Genomic DNA, 25,334 nt, shown 5'->3' with positions numbered 1-25,334 from the left:
AGGAGAGGCGTCCGCCAGTATCCCCGACTCGCGCATGTTAGCGAGGGCCCTCCATCGCTGCTTGCAGCTTTAATTGTAATTGAATCCTAGTTTAGTTTCAATTCCGTTTTATTTATAGGATCAATTCATAACAAGAGTTATCTCGAGACACTTTACAGATATAGTAGGTCTAGACCACACTCTGTAATTTACAGTTCTAGTGGTTCCCTCCAGAGCAAGCGACAGTGCATTTCCCTTTTAATCATTTCATTTAATTTAATATTCCAGCACCCTTTGTACTATGTTCCATAAGTAAAATAATAACTATCAGAATTATTATTTACTCCTGCATACTATGCACTCTTCCTTGCACTATTGCCTCAACCATTACATCATCATCATATTTTTTGTTTATAGTGTGTATACATTAGTGTGTATATATTAGTGTGAATATATTAGTGTGTGTATATTAGTGTGTATATTAGTGTGTATATATTAGTGTGCGTATCTTAGTGTGTATATATTAGTGTGCGTATATTTGTGTGCATATATTACTGTGTATATTAGCGTGTGTATATTAGTGTGCATATATTACCGTGTATATTAGCGTGTATAGATTAGTGTGTAAATAGATTATATATTAGTGGGTATATTAGCGAGTATATATTAGAGTGTGTAAATTAGTGTGTGTATATTAGTGTGTATATGTCAGTCTGTATATATTAGTGTGTATCTATCAGTGTGTATATTAGTGAGTATATATATTAGTGTGTGTATATTAGTGTGTAGATATTGGTTGTTTTGTATGTGTAAGCACACTGTGAGCAATGATGATCCAAAGCAAAATTCCTCGCATATGTCCTCATACCTGGCAGATAAAGCTGATTCTGATTGTGATGCACACATATTTCAACGTGTGGCATCAACCCGCCAGCCCGATCCTTCCCTCGTGCCTTTATGGCGTGTCATAACAATGAGGCAGCATCTGACTCGGAGAGATGAAATGCTGATTAACCCCTCGCTGCCCTCCGCTTGACACCCGGCGGACTATCACTCTGCGCTCAGATCGGACCGCTTCCTAATCTAGAGGAAGACTTTGACCTGCTCCCTCTCTGTGTCCTCCCGCGTGTGTGTGTTATAAAAAATAATATCTCCCAGTGGGTTCAAACTTGGGTCAGTAGAGACAGGCGGAGGGACGCGCGCACACACGCACGCAAGGTTATCCCCAGGCTACGCTGCATGAAAAGTAAACAGCGAGAGAAAGCGCTCATCTGCCGGGTCACCACACCCTCACTCTGCATTTGGTCTCCTGTTTTCTTTACGACCTGCCATAACGACAGGACGTGTGTTTATGTGTGCGTGGCAGGGTCTGTCAGAGAGAGACAGTTTGGCTGCTGCTTTTACAACGAGCCATTACACGGGTGTCCTGGCTGACTGTGTAGGAAGAGGGCGCCCTGAGGTTCACCCCTGGTGGAGGGCACGGTATCATGACGTCACGGTCACACAAAAGGCCGGATACAAAATGTGACCTTCCATCATGGCTTGGGAGTAAAAACCCTATGACGTTTCCTTTGTATTTCAGTTCTTAAATCAAAGTCCGAATTCTGAAATTAATGTCCAAATTCTGAGATTTAAGTCCAAACTTTGAGAAAAAAAAGTGTATTCTCAGAATTCTAAGTTTCAAGTGGGCCTGATCCACATGTGGGCGTAATACTTTTCCATATAAATCCTTTTCCACAAGGTGCTCTTGAGCAAAGCATCGAACCCCCAACTGCTCGGCGCCTTTCTATGGGCTGCCCCCCCACTAAGACATCTTTCTCCATTTAGTGCACGTGTGTGTAATTCAGGGCTGTGTAATAACAACAGAGTGTAAATTGTAATTTCACCTTAAAGTATGCATTTTGTAATTATTATTATTACTATTATTATTATTATACAGTTCAGCAGAGTTTTTCTTTTCTTCTTTTTTTTAGGAAATTCCACTTTTTAAAGAAGAATTTTCTTAAAAGAACAACTCAATTCAAATAAAACTTGCAAAAAATATTACCAAACAGCTAATTAAATAAATAAATAATATTTTAGATAAAAAAATACTTTAACCCCTGGCTTCCATTTCTTGTAAATTCCATTCGGGTATTTACAAAAAAAATCAAAAAACACATTCAACTTCTAAGCAATCACTATGTAAAATGTCCTTGTACCTACACACTGCAACAGATAATTAATTAAAGCGCCAAATTGGGATTTGCTAACTACATGTTGGAAAATGTAGCATTCAGTCCAGAACAGAACAACATAGCATAGCATTTAATATGAATACAGATATTGTATGTATGTACATCTGTTCATAGGTTTAAAGCCCATGAACCTGAGCCCATGAAGCCCACAAAGCTTGAGTGTGGAACTTTTCCATATTAATGAACGGGTGTTACATTAAAGCCCTTTTCCAAACGAGTTCACACTATGCCGATGAACCAGTGGAAGTTCTCGGTATATTTCACTACACAGGAGTTGTGGCACCTGTAGCGACCCGTGTCCTGCACCGGGACACTCTAGGTTGATGTATTTTTACGCCAACCAGCCGCCCAGGAGATGCAGTGAGCTCACCTGCAGGCACACGTCACATGCACGCGTCCACAGGGTCTGTGGATTTACTCTCAGTGCCAGAGGGGGGAGACAAAGATCCAGACTCCGGCTTTAAAGCGCCCATATTCTGCTCATTTTCAGGTTCATAATTGGATATTGAGGTTGTACCAGAATAGGTTTCATTTTCATAAAACACCATATTTTTGTTGTATTGCACATTGTTGCAGATCCTCTTTTCACCCTGTGTGTTTAGGTCTCTGTTTTAGCTCCAGAGTGAGACATCTCACTTCTATCCTATCTTTGTTGGGGGTGGCACATGCTCAGTAGCTAGGTATGATCCCATCAGCTAGATAACTCTTTCTCCAGCTTTGGTCAGTCCAAGGCAGGGTTAGCTGGGAGACTTCTTCTAGACGAGGGCCACTTGTGGAATACCTGCAGAACAGGGACAGGAAGTAGATCTTTTGGAAATTATGGTTATCTAGTGGGTGTTGTAGCAGTTTATGTAGCAGCATGTGCTACAGTTAGCCACCTTGTCTCGGCTAGTGACATAGAAAGCTGTGGAGATGTTGAACAGCTCACCCGGAGACTGAAGGCAGAAGACATTCAGAAGCCGTATGTCACTCAAAACAGCATAGATGTTTTTTTTCCCCAAGTTTGTATGTGTGTGGAAGCACCGGAGACACAAAATAACACACCAAATGAATTTTTTTTTCATAATATATGGCCACTTTAAAGACAAAGGTTAGAGCTATGACAACGCTGGAACTGATGATAACAGTAAAGGTATTGTGATAAAATACAAAGTATTTCAAGGCATAAATGTATTTGCAACAGTATATACTGTAGGCGCCTGTGGCTCAGTGGTAGAGTGGTCGCCTGCCAATCGGAAGGTTGGTGGTTAGACGCCTGGCCCTGCAGTCCCATCTCGAAGTGTCCTTGGGCAAGACACTGAACCTGTGCGATCGGAGTGTAAATGTGTGTGGGTGTGTATCAGATGAGCAGGTGGCACCTTGTAGGGCAGCCTCGGCCACAGTGCAGGAATGTGAATGGTGAATGGTTCCTATACTATGTAAAAGCGCTTTGAGTAGACTGGAAAAAGCACTATCTAAGAACAGACCATTTACATTCAGTCCATTTACATGTAGGCTACTAAAAATTGAACCCAAAAAAACAACATATGAATGTACAAATCCTTGTCTGTGTTCAGACAGAGAGCAGCGGGTGATGCATGTTCAGGGTGAGTGGGTTTCCAGCTGGTCGTGTTTGAGCTGGTGAGTTTTTCTCATCACAGTGTGAATGTGTGAAACAGGATTCTGCTGTTCAGGTGTGATACAGCAGGGAGGAGGAGGAGGGGGTGGGTGGTTGAAGGAAGGTTCAACCATGGAGAATGATTCCTAGGTCTACACCTACCGGGCTGCTCCATAAATTCCCATGTACAGCATACAGTTCATACAGTATGTATATATATATGACTGCAAAGGTGCACTTTAATTGCACCTGAAAGTATGTCACTTCTATTTTGTTTGTTTTTGTGAAATATGGAGGTTTGGACAGTGGCTGTCAGCGTCAGAAGCGACGCAAAAAGCGCCCTTCAGTTTGTTTGTAGAACGCAACAGGGAGAGCATGAGCTACACAGGTTTGGAAGATGACGTAGCACTAAGAACAACTACGGTAGCGAGTAGTATGAAATGCCAAAAATCTGCATAGTGAGGTTGGTTGGGGTGGTGGGTGGGTCAAACAACACAGGACGGTCACCCAGGAGACCGTGGATTGTGTCCCACATGTCATGAATCCTAAACCCAACCGTTGCTTTCTTCTTTTACTAAACCCAACCGCCTTGTTATTGTGAACCCAAGTGTCCCGTTCTTCTTTTCCTAACAATCCCGTTCTTCTTTTCCTTAACCCAACCATCCTGTTCTTCCCGCGTGTCATGGAAACGTAAGCCCACCCACGACCTTAACCTTGACCTAACTGCGTCAAAAGTGACGCCAGTAGTCCCGACCAAGTATTATTTAGATAAAGCGCATTTAGATATGACGCTACTTTTAGCGTCTGTCACTCCACAATGTAAGTCGAGTGTTCAGATTTAAACGGTTTACGGCAAAACTGTCATACTGGAATTTGTGAAATCCATAAAATAATAACCTTTTCTCATAATAAACAATACCAGAAGATTGGACTCGTTTCAAAAACATTTTCTATCTGTGATAGTTTGTTTGCTCACGTTAGCTCAAAATGCCATTCCAGTGACAGCCTTTGTTGTGCTTGATGCTAGCTTGTAGCTAAGCTAGCAGTCATTTCAAAAACGTTTTAGCTATCCGTGATTGTTTGATTGCTAACGTTAGCTCAAAACACCATTCAACTGACAGCCTTCGTTGTGCTTGATGCTAGCTTGTAGCCTTTGTTAAGTAGGTCCATTTTTACTGTACTGACATTACAGAAGTCTCTTGTTAGCATCTTGTATGCTACTTGTCGTAAAGGGACGCATGCACAACTCACAGCTTCACTCGACTTACGTCGTGAAGCGACAGTGTCAATAACAACGCCAAAGGCACCTAACCAAAGCGTCCATATTTTACGTGATGGGAGTGAGAATGTGTTGACGCACTTTCATGTGAAATAGTCTACCCCATCGTGCTGGCTGTTTAGCCATTGGATGGGCAGAGATGTATAGTAACGAAGTAGAACTACTTTACCACTTTCCTACTTAAGTAATAAATGGCTGTAGCTGTACTAGAGTATTATTTTTTCTCCTATTTCCACTTTTACTTCACTATATATTTTCGATGAGTTTACTCCGAAACATTTTTTTATGTGTTGCATTGTAACTCGTTACAACCAATCACTGTGACTTTTGACCAATCACCGCAACTTTTCTGCAAATTTGTCCAATTACCCTAGTTTCTCGTGACTTCAACCAGTCCCAGCAGTCTCACGTGCACAGGTTAACGTCACACGTACGTCGCCAAATTAATTTCCTTATTTCTGACATGAAGACGAGATGTGCGCCTCAAGATGCGCATGTGATTGGTCCCTTGTCTTGTGTCTGTCTGTGTTAGTGTCTGTTTGTGTGTGTCTGTTTCTCTGTGTGTTGTTTTGTCTCTATTTGCAAAGTGTCTTGAGATAACTCTGGTTAGGAATTGATACTCTAAATAATGTCCTTATGGATACATAAATACTTGTAACATATCAAAAGATAAAGTACTCATTCTGAAACTATTGATGTGTTTACATGTAGCAGCACCTCAGGGGTTGTCTGAATAATCCAAATACTACTAGGTAGGCCTATAGTTTACAGAAATATGTCTATCATAAATTGAGCTTATATTTTGTAGTTTAAACATGAGTCTCAATAGAATTTACTGTGAGCTACTAACTACATTGTACAAAGTACAGTTCCTCTGAAATGTAGTGTCTACAATCAGTAACTTAAAACTGTAATTAAATATAGTACCTGAGTAAATGTAACTACCTTCTACCTCTAAGCTCAGGCAGCGTGTCTCTGTGTAACCCTCGTGTTGTCTTCCCGCCGAGTCAAAATTTCAAATGAAAAACCTTTTATCAACGTTTTTGTCGGCTTTTGTGTCTTTCCCCTGATGTTTTTGTCACTTTTTCAACGTTTTGTCAACTTTTTCTGAGCCTTAGGAATGTTTGTGTTTTTATCCTCCCCAAATTTTTTAAGCTATTGTTTTTTACATTTGTCACTTTTTTATTTTCTATTTTTACTATTTTTTTTACATTTGTTCACATTTTAGTCACTTTTATTGATATTTGTCTTTTTTGACATTTTCTTTTGTGCCAAACAAGTTCTTTTATCATAAACCTTTTTCTCCAAATGCTATAAAATTGACAAAAAAACCCAAAATTCAATGAAAGAAGTAACTGATTATTTATTAAACTTGTGGGGAGTGTTGTTGGGAACTATCCACGTCACTTTTTTGGACAATTTGTTTAAAAGAAACCCACATTTGAAAAGGGGTCAAATTTGACCCAAAGACAACAGGAGGGTTTATAATTAGAGCAGATACAATGATGATGAATTCACTCCTCAGACATCTGTAAAAGTGTTTACTGCTATCACACATACACTTCAACCATTTATTTATGTCCACATAATGCATGTCCAAAATGTTACAGGGACACAAATATTACAACTGCATGCATGCACATGTGTTTGGATCTCTCGTCCCCCAGACTGGCTGGCTGACCGGGTTGTAACCCAGACATCTCAGTGAACTCTCACACTCAACCAAGTTCACTGTCCATCAAACAGAGAAAGCGAGAGACACTTTGACTTTTATACTTCTTTAAGAAAATTAACTTATTAACTGTATGACGCTGGCGGCCCCACGTTGGAGACTAAGTAAGTGCCCTTTTACATTAGGCCAATGTGCACTTCCAGTGGGAAAATTTTGAAGAAGTGCATTCTAGGGTGCCCTTCCTGTGGAAAAAGAATCTCGAAAGTGTCCACTAGGGTGCCCTTTAAATGGAGAAAATGTGTTAATTGGGAAACTGCAAATAAAACCTTCCCCTCACACCCTCGAGATTCCCCAGGCTCGGAGAGGCCAAGCACAGCAACTATCCCCCTTTGTACTGCCAAGCCGAAGTATCCCAGTGCTGATGCAGACGGGGAGTCCAGCACCTGCCCTCTCAGCCTCTCTAGAAGTCTTAGAGATTTCACACCCGACTCCTGAGACAGCTGCTAGGTTGTTCCCGCCCAACCCATCGTCACAAGTGGCCCAGCGCCAAAATGCCAGCTCTCACAAAGCAACTCTGTAGATTCCCAGAGTAGATGCGGCCAAGTTGGATCAGAGGGTTGTGGAAAGAGGGCTCCTCCCACACTCATGGGCCTTGCCCACACACCCCCCTACTGAATGGACCACCAGCAGAAAGGAATGGTATCCACAGCCCCCGGCTCAAGTCCAATGCCATTTGGAACAGAGTTTGGAACACAGCCTGTGCTGGGTCTCCCCAGAAAATATCTACAAATCCACCAAATTGTACCACAGCAAAGATGCAACCAAATTGTAGAATATAAGTGTCTGACTTCTGTATGAAACCTGACAGAGACAGCCCATTTCTGCTTTGCCAACCTGGTGGCTATACGATAGACTCCCAGTTCCTACTGAGCCAGCCCTCGGAGACCATATTCCCCCAACACCTTCAGCCCTCCTTGCTCTACTCTAAGCACCCATAGCTGCAGGACAACTGGTATATCATATCCACTTATTGGTTATAATATTTAGCTTAACATATACATTTAAACATGTGCCACTTGGTGTTACAACCCTAATATCACCCTCATGGCTCTTCATGCTGGAGAATTCCTCAGTGCATTTGCACTGATTCACAACACACTCTATGGTAACTGTTTTTCTTTTCTTCTGGGATTTGTAGTTTTAGGTGCAAATCTAAAGTACATTCCCAGCGAGTGGGGGTCAGAGGGAGTTGTCAGCATCCTGGTTCAGCACGGGGTCACTCACTGTTTGTCTAGTGACATCATTCTCTCTTTCTGTGTCTCTGTCTATCTGTAGAGACTGTTGTGGGCTGCTATGGGATCTGTGGTTGGGATGCACCTGATGGTTTGTGGCATAAGTGTTAATTTCAGTGGGGGGTATTTGGAAGACTTAGATTTATCCCCGTTCAAAAAACCTAAGCCCTAGGATTGTGGGTAACTTTGGCTTCCGTTGTAGGTGTTAGCCATGCTGTTGTAAACACACGCTGTTATCATTGTAGTTCAGGTCAACATTGTTATATCTATTAACATAAAACTGAATAATATACAGGCTTCAACAGGAGAGAGTGTAATAACTACCCACGTAAGAGAGTTGAGTAATAATGGTTAGACCACGCCTCCATAATTTGCTGAGAGTCCAGAGTTACCAGTGTGTTTTAGCTGAATTAGTCTCAACGTAGTCTCAGGACCAAGGGGGTAAGCGAGAATCCAGAATGAGTCTAACAAGCCATCAACTTTCACTAGCATTCCACTTTCCAAAAGTTGCTCCTGCTTCTACGCGCATGGACAGCTCCTACTCACGCTCTCCATCTCTGCTGATTGGGAATGACTGAGATTTCTCTTGCACAGCTAGCAGAAGACTTACAACTTTCAGACAGGTTGCTCACGTCACACCTACGTCGTCGAGCTCAGCTGGAGGCTGCACAGTAACGCATCATCCAAATTTTCTCCAAAACTTGCCATTTTCAGCGTGTTGAAGTTTGTTGTTGTTTCTGAAGAGAACAGAGTTAGACAATGGAATATCCTTCAAGCAGGGTAGGGGTTGCGGTCCGGTGCGGTTTCCGTAACAGGACACCGATGTGGTGATACCCTGAATTCCTTCAGGCACTGATTCTCTGCCTTGCCTAATTGAGATATCAAGTGCTGGGTCTCTGTAAATTACATTACTGTGGTCTAAACCTACTCTATCTGGAAAGTGTCCTGAGATAACATCTGTTGACACAATAAATAAAAGGGAATTGAATTGAATGTAAGTGGGAGACTTTGGGTGCTACTTTAGCATCACTCCTACACAAAACAACTGCATTCCTCTATTGGAGGTACCTACACTGAGGTATATACATATAAAAGGGAAGTATTAAAATCCTTTACTCTTATATATATACATCTCTCAATCTCCAACCATCTTGTAAATGGAAGCTCTAAAAAGACAAAACTGAGAAAGTGTCAATAAGTCTCCTGGTCCATTTGAATGTGTCCCTGGGTGTTCCCGCCCTCCCCTGTCTGCCTGGTGGATTGGTAAAGTGAATGTAAAGGCTGTTTACTGCCTTGTTAAAGTGTTTGATCCCTGCCATAAAATACTTGTCACTCCTGTTGACATGCAGGAAGGGAACCCCCCCACCCCGGCCGCCCCTTAATTGACACAGGAACGCAACGTCTGCTGTTGTTTTTATTCTTTATGTATTGGCGCTTTATTATAAATGAGAGCTGGCTTGTTTTTATCACACATCTCAGAATGTCTGCATCTGAACTCCAGGGAGAGAGTGTTGTAGTGTGTTGTAGTAATTTTGGCAGTTTGGATTATAAGTGGGGAACTTCCAAATGCAGAAAATACAACCACTTTTTATGTGAAGGCAAGAGGCAAAGGAGTAAAGGCAAACATCCATCCATCCATCTTGATCCGCTAATCCGGTATCGGGTCGCAGGGGCAGCAGCTCCAGCAGGGGACCCCAAACTTCCCTTTCCCGAGCCCCATTAACCAGCTCTAACTGGAGAATTCCGAGTCATTCCAAGGCCATGTTGGAGCTATAATCCTGTCCTAGGACCTAGTCCTGGGTATTCCCTGAGGCCTCCTCCCAGCTGGACGTGCCTGGAACACCTCCCTAGGGAGGCGCCCAGGAGACATCCTTACCAGATGCCCGAACCACCTCAACTGCTTTAAGTTATATATTTTAAAAACGTCATCATAGGAAAAAAAATCAATATTTTCAGTGGCAATACTGTATCGATACAAGTTGGTATATTGGTCTGCCTGACAATCCCATTTTGCAGCAATAAAATAGAAGTGATATGAACAAACAGAGGAATGTTTCTTTTTAGATAAATCAGATGTTGACAAGGTTTCCTTTTGGGGACATCATTTGAAACTTGGAAAAATTCGAAGTTGGAAAAAAAGATTATAAATTGCCAGATTTCATGGCATAAGTATCATGATGATATTGTATCAGGGGGCGTCTGGTGTAGTAGTATTTGTAGTAGTAGGCTGTAGATAAAAACTAGTAAGTTGCCTGCATGGCCTTAAAGATATATTATTCTAACTGTAGACCATCTTGCAATAGGACCACACCAGCTACACCGCAATGGCCCCTTGCCTGTTTTCGACCCCCTACATCTGGCACCTTCCTAAGACCACACTCTACGTCAAACTTGGCCTTCATTTTGATGTCAGCTACACAGCTGTGAAAGTTCTTGACTACATTTTGCACGGTTGTGGCGCCTATGTGTCAAAATCTGGCTGCAGACATGTAACTAGAGACCCTCTTGCAATGGGATCACACCACCAATCGGACCAGTGATAAAGTGACTTTTCCTACACAAGTAAAGCTCTGGTATTTAAAAGTATACCTTTGTAGCAAACAAAAGTAAAAGTATTCATTTTGCCAATACAACAAAGTACCCCACGAGTGTTATAATATTAGATCATTTGTTTTTTGATCATTGTTACTGAGGCTTTAATGGGTGTGTAGCGTTTTACTGTTGTAGTAAGCAAATGGTTTTAAGGTATCTACATAAGAGTGACATGACACTGTCATGACACATGAATCCTTACAATAGCCATAACCTGTCATGACAAATCCGAATGACACTTACTAAAAGAGGAGTTAATTAATATTTCAACGTTTATGGATTGTTTATAATGTTTATGACACGTTCATGACAGTTTCATGTAACTCTTACAGTGTGTAGATACCTAAAGTAGGTGAAAGTAGGTAAAGTGTAACAGTTTATTTTGTCCCAGTGTACCAGTTATGTTTAAGTTGATTTTGAGCTGTCATAAAAGTGCGATAAAATACAAAATTTTAAAAAGGGGGCAGTCTAATTATAAAATAGAATATGTTTTTTTTTTTCAATGTCACCCATTATTGTAAAATACACAGTAACTATATAAGTATCTTTCAAATATTATACCAACACTTTCTGTAATTTTTAACAAATTCATAATGAATAGTTACATAACTCTGTGGGGCAAATGAATGATATCTGCACAGTATTTATGCCAAAAAAATCTTGGTTGTGACAAATCAACACTTTTGTTGACGCTTTTTATCAACGATTTTAACTTTTTCTTACGTTTTTATCCCTTTATTTCAACACTTTTGACGTTTTTTTCCAATGTTTGTCACTTTTTTTGACGTTTTCAACACTACGTAACACTAACTTATTGACTTTATCCATCCATCCATCCATCTTCGACCGCTTATCCGGTATCGGGTCGCGGGGGCAGCAGCTCCAGCAGGGGACCCCAAACTTCCCTTTCCCGAGCCACATCAACCAGCTCCGACTGGGGGATCCCGAGGCGTTCCCAGGCCAGGTTGGAGATATAATCTCGCCACCTAGTCCTGGGTCTTCCCCGAGGCCTCCTCCCAGCTTATTGACTTTAGTTTTACGTTATTGTTGGAGTTTATGTAAAGAACCTCATTTATAGGAAATTATAGAAAAACAGAAATTAGGAATTTTTTAGACTAAAATTAAAGCAATGGATGTTGAGGGATAATCACAGACTGGAATATGTCAACTTTTACTCAATACTATTCCAAAACCACTTCAATTTTTTTTTCAAATGCTGTAAAATTGAATAAGACACCCCAAAATGAATAAAAGTAGAGATTTGTACTTGCCAAAGAGCGTTGTGTGGAATCAATCATGTTATTTTGGGTAAATAAAAAGAACATTGATGTAGGAAAATGGGTCAATTTGACCCGAGGACATCATGAGGGTTAACACTTTTACTCTAACATGAAATTTTATACCCTAGAACCAAAGATGCATCACTTTGTGCATTAATGGCCAGTTAGGGGTAAATTTTTACTCTTGAGACATTTGATACATACTATAAATACTGGCCTTTATGGTTGCTGTGCTTTCTGTGTGCCACCTCTTCGTTATAGATGAAGAGAGATGAGGAAGTGGATTTAAAAGACAGGTCACAATGATAGAGAAGAACAGCGGCAGAATGTAACAAGACAGTAGAGTGTCGTAGCAGTTCCCCTCTGGGGAAAACAAACCCAATTCTGTGTCTGTGTGTGTTGGCAGGGTGGCTATGTCCAGTGATAATAGAGCTCTCCAAATGTCTCTCGCCTCATTAAATCTGCGGCGACAGGGATCCTCGCTTTCAAATGCTGACCCAGGCCAAAGTTTACTTGCTCTTTCCCAGTTAGCGTGTGTGGTGGGATACAGTGCGGCTCGGACGGTGAGATACAAGATGACAGAAAACAAGAGACGGTTCTGTCTTTGTGTGACTGTTTGTGTGTGCATGAGAGAGAGAGAGAGAGAGAGAGAGAGAGAGAGGAAGGAAGAGGGAGGGATGGAGCACCCATATCTAGATTGTGACTGGTGGTTCAGCTTAAGATGTGGCAAAGTCTTTGTTTCACTCAACGGTTTTAAAGGGTCAGGTCGTACATTTTCTCATTTACCTCTAACCTTTACAACAGACTAATCATTGGTTGCATAGCGCTCATGGATTAGAAACCAGAGCTCCAACGTCAGCAAGGATTATGATTTCCCACGTAAAGCATCACTGGACAATAAATGGAATGGATGCAGACTGTGCCAACATTGTTCAACTGAAATTGGATACTGGAAACAAAAACATGCTAAACCATTTGTGACAGCTTTACTGAAATTCAAGGGGCTCTAATGTTCCTTCACATGTGCATTGTTAAGTCTGTTGTGCCCCTCCTGTTTAAACCAGTACAAGGTGCTTTTGTTCAGGAATTATCCAGTGCCTGGGTAGTATGAAGGCACTCACCACTGATAGATAAACCCTTCAGGGATACAGAGAGCTACTGAACTATGTAAAAGTTGAACAGAATGACGGAGCTTAAAATGAAGAAACACTTTTCATGTAAAAAATCTTGAACCCAACTGTTGGCTCTAACTGTTGATTTAAGGTCCCAATGAAGCTGTTATACTTGTCTTCATGGACTTTTGTAAAACTGCCCTCACGTGACATTGTGCACGCTTATCTTTTCTAATAGGATACCTCAGTGTCCCCCCCCACCCCGAAAAAGGAATGAATGGTGACCCCAAACTGGTGTATGAGGCATACCATGTTTTTTTGTACCGTTACACCCCTAATGTTATGGAAATTATGGCCAAAACTACAAAAATGAGACCTTCCTCCACAGCGCTGCACAGGAGGGTCTGGCTAGTCCAGGCTAAAAATCCACCAGATATATCATTTTGAAATTCCAACACAAAGAAATCCGAATGTGTGGGAAATCCAGCATCCCATTGACTCCCATTCATTTTGCCGTCACTTTGACAGTGAATAACCTCACATCTGAAGCGTTTAAAGACTCTATTTGTACATTGATTATTTATAAAGTAACACACCAATGTATAAAAGGCTCCATTAGCTTGTATCTGACATTATGGCCCTGTGTTTTTTTTTTTTTTAAATAGGCTAATGATTGCGTCATGACTACGCGACTTTCTGTTGCACAGTAAAGAAATTACCGTATAGTCAGGAGAAGCTTGCAGGCAACTTGGGGGACGTGGAGACATACAGTCAAGGGAGACGGCCATAGAGAGTCCTTGAAAGCATCAGACCAAAATATTTCAGAAATGTTTTGATGGATTGGAAATACTGGCAAGTGAATTCATGTGAAAAAGATTTTCCCACAAACAGATTTCTCTTGGCACAGCTACCAGAAGACTTACAACTTTCAGACTGGTTGCTCATGTCACATCTACGCCTTTAAGCTCAGTTTGAAGCTGCACAGTAACGCTCAGCCATCACTAGAAAAGAGCTTCTCCTAGACTTCACTGATCTCTGTTGAAGTCTATGGTGTCGGCTTGAAAAGGTTTACACACCCATGCTATAGTTGATTAAAAAGAGGAATAAAAAACATCTTTCGGAAATTGATCTTAATGCATTAATTCAAAATATTTAGGAAAATCCAACCTTTTAAGTACATCTATTTTCTTTGTGAATGAATGATGTGTTATATATATATAAAATACAGGGGGCATAAGTATACACAACCCTATGTTAAGTTCCCATAGAGGCATGCAGAGTTTTATTTTTGTTTTTAAAGACCAGTTATTTCATGGATCAGGATACTATGTATCCTGATAAAGTGCTCCTTGGCCTTTGGAATTAAACTAACCTCCCATCATCACATACCCTTCACCAGATTGGCATGGTGTTATTTCAGTTAGCTTAATAGCTGGTTTGATTTGCATTGATCTTATAAAAATTTCCCATGCCAATCTCTAGGTATGGATTTGGACTTTCCTAAATCTTTTGAACTAAAGCTCCAAAAGACTTTTTTTATTTCTCTTTTTAATCAACTTTAGCAGGGGTATGTAAACTTTCTCAAGCCGCTGTACATCTTGTTTGAGTAAAATGCTGGACAGACAAACAGTGTTACTTGTATGTTGTCCATTGAGCTGTACTGGACCAAACAGTGGGCTTAATAACAAGCAGACGTTACTGTTGAATAAACCTTTATTACAGCACACAAAATAAAAACAACACATTTCAGAAAACGTCATCTCAGTCAGGGTGTCTCACTGAGAACAATGACAAAGGTAAAGCAAGGATTCCTTTGGATATAAAAATGTACCCTCTCTCCACTTCTGTGGAAGGCATGAAAAAATATCTCACAAATCCTTTCATTCCAAATTGAAATAATCATTTGTGCCATTATACCAGGAAACGCTGCCAATTCAACACATTATTGATTTTGTGCGTGAGTTCAGTCATGTGTGGCTCTGAATCCACGACATTCAGATGTTTCTTCGTTATCAGTTGACAGCAGAAACACGAAGCAAGACGGCTTTTGAAAGATTTGTTTCTGTCGACTTTGAATGAAGTGTATTATACAACGATAACATTTTTCTTTAAATGGAATCTGGGGGGTTTGGAGTGTTTACGCGGATGTTCCCTGTAAACAAAAAAGATCTTACTCTTTAACAAAAAGGTCTATCGCTGTAGGAATTCTTTCTATAATGTTGTCAGATAGTAATGTGAGCATATCCGCAATGAAACAAAAACTTTTGTGGATGTAAATTGACGGTGCGCAATATCCCCCAAAAAAAGAAAGTAAGAGCAGCTGGGTGTAGTCTATGACATGATAGTTGCTGTACTGATAACATGCGGATATGTACAATTTATTATGTGAAACCTATATTTGTTAGGGCTGGTCCAGCTATTATTTGAGTCATTGTTTGAATGATGGCTTTTATTTGAGAATTTATGGTGAAATGGACATAAACGCATGGCCCTGTACAAACCTCAAAATTAGGAGAACCAGTTCACACTCATGAGATGAAACCCAGACAGGAGGTGTATGCACAGCAACCATTTGACTAAAACAGAATTTGAATTTGTAGTTAATTTTGCATTACATCTATGAGCAGTTAGTTGGAATCTTTAGGAGCAGTAGTTGATGTTATTCAGAGTTTATGCAAGAGCATAATGTAGCATTTTCATATCTTAACCATGTGTGAGTGGAGAGAAGGTACCAACAGAAATCACTGAACTCCTCACACTGTACTCAACTGTGTTCACAAAGTAGGCAACAAATGCAAATTCAAACTCTTAGTAATTACATATTTACTTTAGGTGTTGATGGAGGTGCATATCACAGTGTCAACCTCCAATTGTAATATTTTTTCTACAAAATATGCAGTATTTACATTGGCATTTACAAGCAACGTTTTAAAAAAGTCAACAAAAATTAATAGTAATTTAAAAGGAAAAAATAACTTCAATCAGTTTCAGTGCAAAAATGCCTTCTGAAAGTGGAGCACGGACTCAAAAACATAAACACAATAGAAACAGTCTCATTATAAAATGTTTGTCATCAGGAGTCATGTGCGGGTTTGAAATAAGCATCAACTTGCCTGCAAGGCTGTAAAGCAACCAATTCATTATTGCTGTGCTTTGTGAATATACGTGGGTTATGAGATACCAAAGCATCATTTTGCCCTGAGGAAACAAAAAGAAAGAATTTAGAATGCAAGGTATTGAGCTTTTAAATATATATGTATATGTAACAGCAATTTCCCTTCTGGGCCTCGTTTTCCACTAAGCATAAATCAAGTAGTTTGAGTGGATTGTAAGACAAACTCCTCCAATGCTCTACAACAGACATTAAAGGCAACAGAAGCCTCACTGCATGTGATGCTAGTTAACGTTACATAGATGATGTTAGCCTACCGTTAGCTAGCAGCTGGATTAAACGGTTAAAATGCTGACAGCTGAACAGAGTTACGTGTGACTGTGTTTTACTGGAGAGGATTCCAACAGCGGGATGTACAACAGTGTCAGAAAAACAACACAGACACCTCATGGTGCATTCAAAGTTATTGTAAAATACCCTTTCCCATCTGGTGGTTGTTTTAGTTGTTTAACAGCAATTTTCAGGTAAAATAAGTTATTGTTATTAGTTATTGTTATTACCAGGGCTGTAGTACTCAAGTACGGTCTTGGACTCGAGTCCGGACTCAAGATCGTTTTTCTATGGTCTCTGACTTGCCTCGTACTTGCTAGTATTTGGACTTGGACTTGTCTTGGTCTCGGCCACTGGTCTTGCCAGATATGGCTTTTGGGTTGTTGGTCTTGACCAAGTCCAGTTGTCTTTATTATGTTGATAATAATATTGGAGGGAAAGTGAAACCAAAAATGATTGTCTTGATACTGTCATGCATAAGACCTTTATTTCTGCCCTGGATTTGGTCTTGACTCAGACTCAAACCATTTTGGACTCGGTCTTGTCCTCAAACCTCTTTGGACTCGGTCTTGACTTGGACTTGACTAGTCCTGGTCTTGGACTCGACAAAGGTGGTCTTGACTACAGCCCTGGTTATTACATCATTAGTAAATAATTTAATTTGGGCCATATGACCTTAGCAACAAACAAGCCATGCTTCCTTTAAAAAAAAAAAAGTATCGCTTTAGACCTGGTATCGGAAACCCCCCCCAAACGATACCCAACCCTACCCTACCACTGAGTGGCCAAACACTGCTGTGGCTGCTATGAATGAGTACAGCTGTGATACTCTGAGGGAAAATAACTCATCTGCAAAAGTCTCATACAAGTAAAGTTGATGAGATTTAATTAGGATGTGTGCAACATGCCAGTTGGTCTATGGATATTGAAATGTTCAAAAGGAAATTCATAGCCCATTTCCACCTAGTATTAACATGTGTTCTGTATCTGGATAACGATATGTGATTATGGACATCTGCAATCATATTAAGAGATGTTCTTATTTAGATTATTCCATCAGTTATGCATAGAAAGTCAGTGTCATGTAAATTTCTAAAGGCCGACCGATGTACCGGCCGATATTAGGGATTTCCCAATCTATCGGATTAAATATTCATTCATCAGAATCACTTATAATGACAAATAAATGATTCTGATAAATGAATATTTAAAAAATAAAATAAAAACGGACGTCAGCCATGTTATGAGTGTTGGAGTTGGATAGTTTGTCCACCAGGGGACACTCTAAAACGTCCTTGTTGTATTCTTTTTTTTTGTTATTGTGTTTCTGTTCAAAGGACTTAAGTTTGTATTTTTTTACATTTTATTTATCAGAACTTTAATGTATTTTGATGTTCCTCTGTTATTATTTAAGTGAAAACTCATTAATAACAACAAATAACCAATGTTAGGGAAATCTGTTTGTTTTGTTACAAGTTTCTTGGATTTATTTTTAAACATATATCGGCCGATATATCGGATTTTTAAATAACCAAATATTTGTATCAGTATCGGGCTCTATTCATTTCCTCTTCAATCCATGTCCGAGGAGCCCAAAAACATTTTGTACGTGTCCACCTATGCTGAAATTGAAGAGAAACGTGTGCATTCCCTGTCTGTGTCTGCAGTAGTTCTGTACAGAGTGAATCACCGTGATGTCACGCAAAACAATAAAATCACTTCCAGGTCCAAAAATGGGAGTGGATTTGAACTGCAGAGATAAATAAAGTAAAACTTGTTACTTTCCAACGTCATTTTAAGATATCTAGTTTATCACCGTAGTCCGACCTATCCGTGCTCTCTCCTGTGCTTATTTTCTGTACTGTGTTGCTTTGCTAGCGACCTGCCGCTCGGACTGCCTGGTAATTTGGCTGGTGTCATTTTCTTAAGTCTGTGTCTAAAAGATAAATTAGCTCTCCAAACTAATGATAGCTAAAATGTTGACATATGAAAGCATTAAACATGCATTTTAGATGGAGACGAGAGTAGATCCAGTTGCTCCTTGTCCCGTTTTTTTTTTACCAATAAAGAGTGTGATTGGATCTATGTCTGGCTGTAAAATTGTTACTTAAGGGCCGATATACTGAAAACAGACACAGACAGTGGATATGGCTTACACAAGGTGTCTACATAGCAACGTGTGATTTCTTTATGTAGGGAAGAGCCGGGACAATGGACACGCGAGACGGATGAAACATTCCAGTTTTCTCCGAGTGCGATGATGATAGACAGATTTCCTTAGGTGAAATCATAGAGCATGTTACCCTCCTTCTATTAGCCAAATATCTCCCTGTTATTTCCTTTTATCACAGAGTTACAGCCAATAAACACGTTTTGACGGTCCAAAGTATATTTAATCAGCGGTTATATTTTTGGGATTATTAATGAGTGTTTTTTCATAATAGGGTTTGACTGCTTGCTTATTCAGATTGAACAGCTGTTTCAACTGTCCCCGACCTGGCTGTAACTCCATGGATTTTAAGTAAATGCACAAATATCTGTGTTTACACAATTATTTATGGAGGTGAGACATGGAAAAACAGTTTTAAAGATGGAAATATATTTGGGCCTGTCAGGTATAGGGGGTTGAATTTTCCCATGTTATCCTATGGGTACTGATGGGCTGTGAGGCGTTATTTAGACGTCCAGTGGTCAAACCCACGTAAACGTCATTTTTCACAATAGAAACATCCAAATCATCCACAGTGAATAATATTTCAATAACCGCTTCATCCAAGCTTCACGATGACGGCAATTAGTTGTTAGTAGACCACGGACATTCACAAAGACGTATAGCCCAGCAACAATCCATCTAAATTAACATCTTTTGAAAGTACAATTCATGATATATAGTAAAGTATGGAAGTTTATATGGCTTAAACTGTGTGTTTCATTCGTCCCGTCCAAGAGGGAGAGATGAAACATTACGCAAGTCCCATTTTTGTTTGAATAATTCCTGAACGGTTTTGTTCAAAGCTTAAAATTCATCTGTATTTAACAGATGACACTTGTAGGTTGCTAGTGACAAAATATAAGCTTTCAGTGTGATACGACTGCTTTATAAATTAGTGTCCCGGCTCTCCCCTACAGTCATTAATTGTCATTTGTAATTGTGAGGCCCTGTGGACATGAAAAGATGTCGTGAGTACAAATAAAATACAATTTGAGTTCATTAAGGTAATCAGAGCAAATGGGGAAGCTCGCTAGCACTAGTGCTAACTCCTCTGACCCGTCTGCTCCCATCACATTCTGATAGCTTTCTGTTCTACTTACAGTTACACCAAACATATCCAGACACCGATTGGATGGTAATACCAGATGTCAATTTACAGTGACCATGGTGCATTTCTCATACGTATGGTACCATCTTATGCAAACCCTCCATGAGGATTTCTTCATGCATTGGTCACTATGACACTACAAACCAAAATCCTTATCAGTTCCTTGGAGCCTTTGCTGACCAAACCCAGATGTGTCCATCTGAACGGTACAATCTAATACAATCCAGTACAAGAACCTGCAATTACCAGGCCCATGTCTGCATGAATTTGTGTGTTGTTGTAACAGATTGAATTATTTGGTAAAGTGTCCAACCTGTAATATGCACATAATATGGACCAAATAATTACAAAAGCCACTTTCCAGGGTAAGGGTCATTTTTGACATTTTCATATGCCAAACAAATGTGAAGACAAAACTACAATCAGAGAAGAAGGGAAATAAGCGAGCAAAAGCACCAAGGAGTTCAACAAAACTTCACTTTTTTCATGAACGTCAGCCTTTCAAGACGTCATCATCCACTCATGAAGTCTACATCACTTTGTTTCAGCACACACACATACACATACACTGTAATGGCTGAAGTATTGAGACAATGAGTTGAACTTGGTCTTAAGCCTTGGTTATCTGTCAACTTTCCGGGTTTGGTTGATCTAAGTGTGGTCAGGACGGTTTTAAACGGAACATAAGAAAAGTCAACGACATACTCAATATCCGTACAGTTCTGAAAGAAAAAGCCAAAAATGTGAATGCTCTCAGGAGATAAATCAGTTATTACAAGGGGACATGTATAGGTTTATAGCACCCGCTTGTGTCTCATTACTGACTGTAAACTATGCCCTGTCTTCAGTAGGGATGCTATGCTCTGACACAACAGGCTCACTGTATGGAAAATGGCATGATGCAACACAAACAGGATCTTTTGTGATCAATGGGGAAGTCCAACTGAACTTAAAACTTCGACACATGGTTCTGCGACTGAATTAAAAGCCCAAAAAGACGTCCTTAAAATGTCTTGCTTTGTCCACTCAAAGATATTCAGTTTAATGTCACAGAGGAGAGAAGAAACTAGAAAATATTCACTTTTAACAATGTTCGTCTTTGCAGCCCTAATTGAAATGCATCGATTATGGTCTGAAATAACAGTATTTTAATATAGCTCAACATGGAGCTTCATTATGACATCAGATCCGAAGCTAGCATGCACCAAAGAAACTGGGTCACAGTAATCTAAAGCTTTCTTTAAAGTCATTTAAATGAGAAAGCTGGTTTCCATACTAGGGGTAGAGAATAAGAGCACCTGATATATATTAGACAGATTTCTTCTGGAGAAAGAATTTTCTTATTTGCTGCATATCTATATGCATATAGATTTTAGATTAACCAGATTGCTGCTTTGATTTCTCAGAGCAAAGTTGTATGTGTAAATGTACTTTTAATTTTATTTTTTACAGCTTTTAACATGCAACCAATGTCAAACAAATGCATAACTAGTTGAAGTGGAGATGTTGGGTGGATTGGTGACAGTTTCATTTACTCTACAAGACATTTTTTTTTCAACTGAATAACTTGATCAGTAGATTACCAATACCTTGATATCTGTTGATTAACAATTATTTTGTTATTCTATAGATTGAAATGCCAGAAAATACATTCCATCGTCATCCAAGGAGGACAAAAATGGAAGTGTAACCATGTTGAGTGTATAACATGGGTTTCTGATTGGACTAAAGGACATGTTTTATCCTCATTACTAGGGTGCAGAAAGTGTTGACCTTTGAGCTCATTGTTCCAGTACTTGTGAGTTCCACTTCCCCTGCGGTCCCAGTCTCCCTCTGCGACTACAATCATTACTCTCTCTCTCAAGTACAAAACATAGTTTTTCTTATCATAGCCATTAAAAATACTTCACAGACATTTTACTGTTCGTTCCTGTAAAGCATCCAGTAAACTGTTTAGCATGTGGTATTTACATTGAGTATTCGTTCAGGTATAACAGTTAGAAGGGGATATGGCTCTGTGTGTGTATGTGTTTGTGTGTGTGTGTCATATTTGCAACGAGTCTACTACCTGCATGATTTGTATAGTGTGTGTATTGCTGTGCGTATATGATTTGTGGGTATGTAAGTGATCTGTCCCTTTTGTTTGTACAAGTGTGTGTGTGTGTGTGTGTGTGTGTGTGTGTGTGTAAATTCCCATGTTGTGTGTTATCACTTCATTACATGTGCGAACATCTCCTTCCTCTTTAAGTGTGTTGGCAGTTGAGTGTGTGCATGTGTCTGCATGCATGTTTCATTCTTTACACGTCTTTGTGACACACATCCCTCATGTGTGTGTGTGTGTGTGTGTGTGTGTTTAGGAGGACATGCCGTTGACCAGGCTCCTCAGCTGTTTGACCACAGTCTCTATCAGTTTCTGTTTGTCTCTGTCGTTCTTCCTGAACTGAGAGAAGATGTTGTTCTTCTTACTGGTGTCCTTCATCCTGGACAGAGAGATTGCCAGAGACAAAAAAAGACAAGTCAGACAAATGTTTTCTTTCAGCGGTGTGCTCACTTGCTTGCTGCTCTTTATGGGATTATTAGGGGTCCGGAAAAAAATACATTATGATAATACATTTATATAACAATACATTTATGTACACTGTCTATTCATGATTACTGTGTTATTACTAATCTACATTACTGACCAGTATATTGTACTGTATAACTACAACTGTATATTGACTCTTCACTACATTTCAGCATTTATATAGACCGCCTATTCATAACTAGTGTGTTATAACTGATCAAAATCACTAACTAGACCACAATTTGCACTTACTTACTCACTTAGTTTAGTTTGACTCTCTATTACATCTCAGCAATGTTATAGACTGTCTATTCATGTATATTGTGTTATTACCATATCACTCTCACATATCCATCGACTTACTTCCACCTCACCTTGCGCCAGCTTTGTAATACCAACTTAATCTGTACTTAAGGTAGTCTACTGCATTCAGTATTCTTGTATTGTACTGAATGTGAAACTGTATGTCTTATGCTTTTCTTGGCCAGGTCTATACTGTAAATGACCAAGAGATGATCGGAGCATGTATGAAGAAGACCAAAGAAAAGCAACGAAAAGCAACAAGGAAGCTGCACCTACCCCCTGTAGACTCTGAGGAGCAGCAGTTAGCAGCAGCAGAAAAAACAGCAGAGAGAAGAAGATTTAGAGGAACACAAAAGCAAAAATTAGGGCTGGATCTAAATATTACACTATTTGCAGGTTGGATAGGTTTCAATTTTTAATTTGGGGATTTTTTTTCTCCCTCAATACCTTAGATTGACAGAATCGTGCCTTTCATGAAACCTAAAGACAAGTGTTGCAGCGCAGTGATTCCCAGTTAAACTCAATGCCTTCTCTTTTCTGGTGTTGTCCTTAATATAAAAATCCATGATCCATGAATCTCTTGTTGCCTCTGGTGTTGTAGAGGAAACATATACATTATTGGGGTGTGTTAAGGTAAACTGACTGGGTTACCCTTCCTCAGGAGTTGCAATGCGCCCGGAATAAAGTGGGGGGAAATAGGGGTTGGCAAAAAAGAATTCAGGTGAAACTGCTTCTGTGTTATTAAATGCATCTCTATTTCTATCTTCAATTTGTACGTTAAACAGAAAGAAGTAGAATTGCTGGAAATGTTACAAAAAAAAAAGTTGAAATTGTGTTTGAATTTGCACATTTGGATGGAAACTTGATGACATGGTGGTCTTTGGATGCTTTTATATTGACCTTAGTGGTCCCCTAATACTGTATCTGAAGTCCCTGTTATTTAGACCTTGGTGGTCCCTAATTCTGTATCTGAAGTCTCTTTTATATAAACCTTAATGGTTTTCTAATACTGTCTCTAAAGTCTCGTTTATATTGGGGTGGCCTTGACTATCGGCCACTTTGGTCCTTTGAAAGCCATGATGTCTCTTTCTCATGGTAACCTTGCCCTTTATGACCTCAGGAGCAATATTCCATATCGGCCCATCTGAGCTTTTATTTTCTCAAAGGCAGAGCAGGATTCCCAGGGCTTGGTTTACACCTATCATCATTTCTAGCCACTGGGGGGGGCATAGGCAGGCTGGGGGAACTCACATTAATGTTAAAAAACTTTTCATGCCATGGGACCTTTAAGACAAACATCCTAACATTGAAAGAAGTTTTTCGCCAAATTTGTTTCTGGGTGGCACTTCCTTTACTCTACCAGCACACCCGCATCCTAAACCTCACCCATGCACAACTTGGGCCTTTAATTAAAAAGTGATGTTGAAATATACAGGTCTGCAATATCAGATCCACTCACTTCTCCAGTAGAGCCAGGGCAGTGGCTGGGTTCACTCTCAGGTATTTGGAGGTTGGTTGGCCATAGTCTGCCAGGTAAGTTGACCAGTCCCACACCATGAACAGATCCAGGAGCTATAAAACACACAGAGATACATGACACTCAGATATACAACAGCAACCTCACTTCAGAGAATCTCAGAGAAACAGAAGAAGAATTTTTTGTTTTGTTTTTGCTTTTATTTAGGGCTCTTTGCTTTATTTGGAACAGCTGAAGACAGACAGGAAATGGGGGGTGGGGTGACACCCAGGAAAGGGGCTCAGGTCAGATTTGAACCTGTGTTGCTGGAGATGCTGCAGTTCACGTGCAGACCATGCACTGCAATGCACACATCATTTGGGTGATATGAATGGAAGATGATTGCAGAAGTGAAATTGATACGCGTTTTTGTTTATTCTTTTTAAAGAGATAGCAGAGCAGATTACGAAAACAAATCCAGTCTGGCGGGGTTTACATTATTATGATGTAAATTGAGGGAGCAAAAGCAGTATCGGCTCCAAATATCGGCCGGTCAGGTCATGTCAGCATGTCAGGAATAACTACAGAGTTTTAGACAGGATTGTTTGGGAGGCAGTCAAATGCTCCATCCAAGAAAGAACATGAACAATTTTGTCAAAACTGCAAACTCCGTGAGTTCTACAAAATGACGTCAAATGGTAATGACTATATTTGTAAGATTTACTCTACTGTACAAACGTTTGTAATCAGCTGTAATATTGATGTTTTTTTCTTTCAGGAGTGGGGTCAGATAATGTGATGACGGTAAACACTTGTGTATCCTGGGCTGCACAATTTATATTATATTTATTTTTTATTTTTTTAAATCGCAATAATAACTGGCGCAATAAACATATCGCAAAAGGTTCATGTGTCATTCATGCAGTATTGCACATTCTCACGTTATTGTTTGTTAGGCTCCATTGCATAGTGGCGAAGTGGTGTATTGTACTGCATTACTGCCCTACTACTTAGAGATTACATTGCACATCCTATTTATTGAGTCAATATTAGACCTGTACTTTTGTTGTATTCTTCACTGTATTTTTGTACGTTTATATTTTGCGTATTGATCGTGGAACTTGTCTTGCAAACTTATGCTTTGTCTTGGCCAGGTCCTCGTTGCAAATTAGAATTTGTTCTCAATCGACCTACCTGGTTAAATTAA

General features: G+C 39.8%; 1 protein-coding gene and 1 long non-coding RNA gene across 10 annotated transcripts in view; both read right to left on the bottom strand.

The window, feature by feature from the left end:
* Positions 1–1,854: 1,854 nt before the first annotated feature.
* Positions 1,855–20,222, bottom strand: LOC117936782. Its single transcript, XR_004655023.1, has 3 exons — positions 19,610–20,222; positions 10,544–10,549; positions 1,855–1,865 (listed from the first exon to the last, which is right to left on the bottom strand). It is a non-coding gene; the product is annotated as an uncharacterized LOC117936782 (long non-coding RNA).
* Positions 20,223–21,247: 1,025 nt separating this feature from the next.
* exoc6 (exocyst complex component 6) overlaps positions 21,248–25,334 on the bottom strand; it is a 66,153-nt gene continuing 62,066 nt past the window's right edge. For 4 of the 9 annotated variants that reach the window (XM_034860115.1, XM_034860118.1, XM_034860120.1 and 1 more), the window contains 2 exons: positions 24,131–24,243; positions 21,248–22,282 (listed from right to left, as the gene is read on the bottom strand). In XM_034860115.1, the coding sequence (XP_034716006.1) occupies positions 22,156–22,282; positions 24,131–24,243 (240 nt within the window). In that variant the 3' untranslated portion in view covers positions 21,248–22,155. Of the gene's footprint in view, positions 22,283–22,947; positions 22,960–24,130; positions 24,244–25,334 lie in introns of all 9 variants that reach the window. The other 5 variants (XM_034860113.1, XM_034860117.1, XM_034860119.1 and 2 more) reach the window with 3 other exon arrangements.

This window comes from Etheostoma cragini, chromosome 21, assembly GCF_013103735.1.
Source record: "Etheostoma cragini isolate CJK2018 chromosome 21, CSU_Ecrag_1.0, whole genome shotgun sequence".
NCBI lineage: Eukaryota > Metazoa > Chordata > Actinopteri > Perciformes > Percidae > Etheostoma > Etheostoma cragini.
This window is presented reverse-complemented; position numbering and strand designations above follow the sequence as displayed.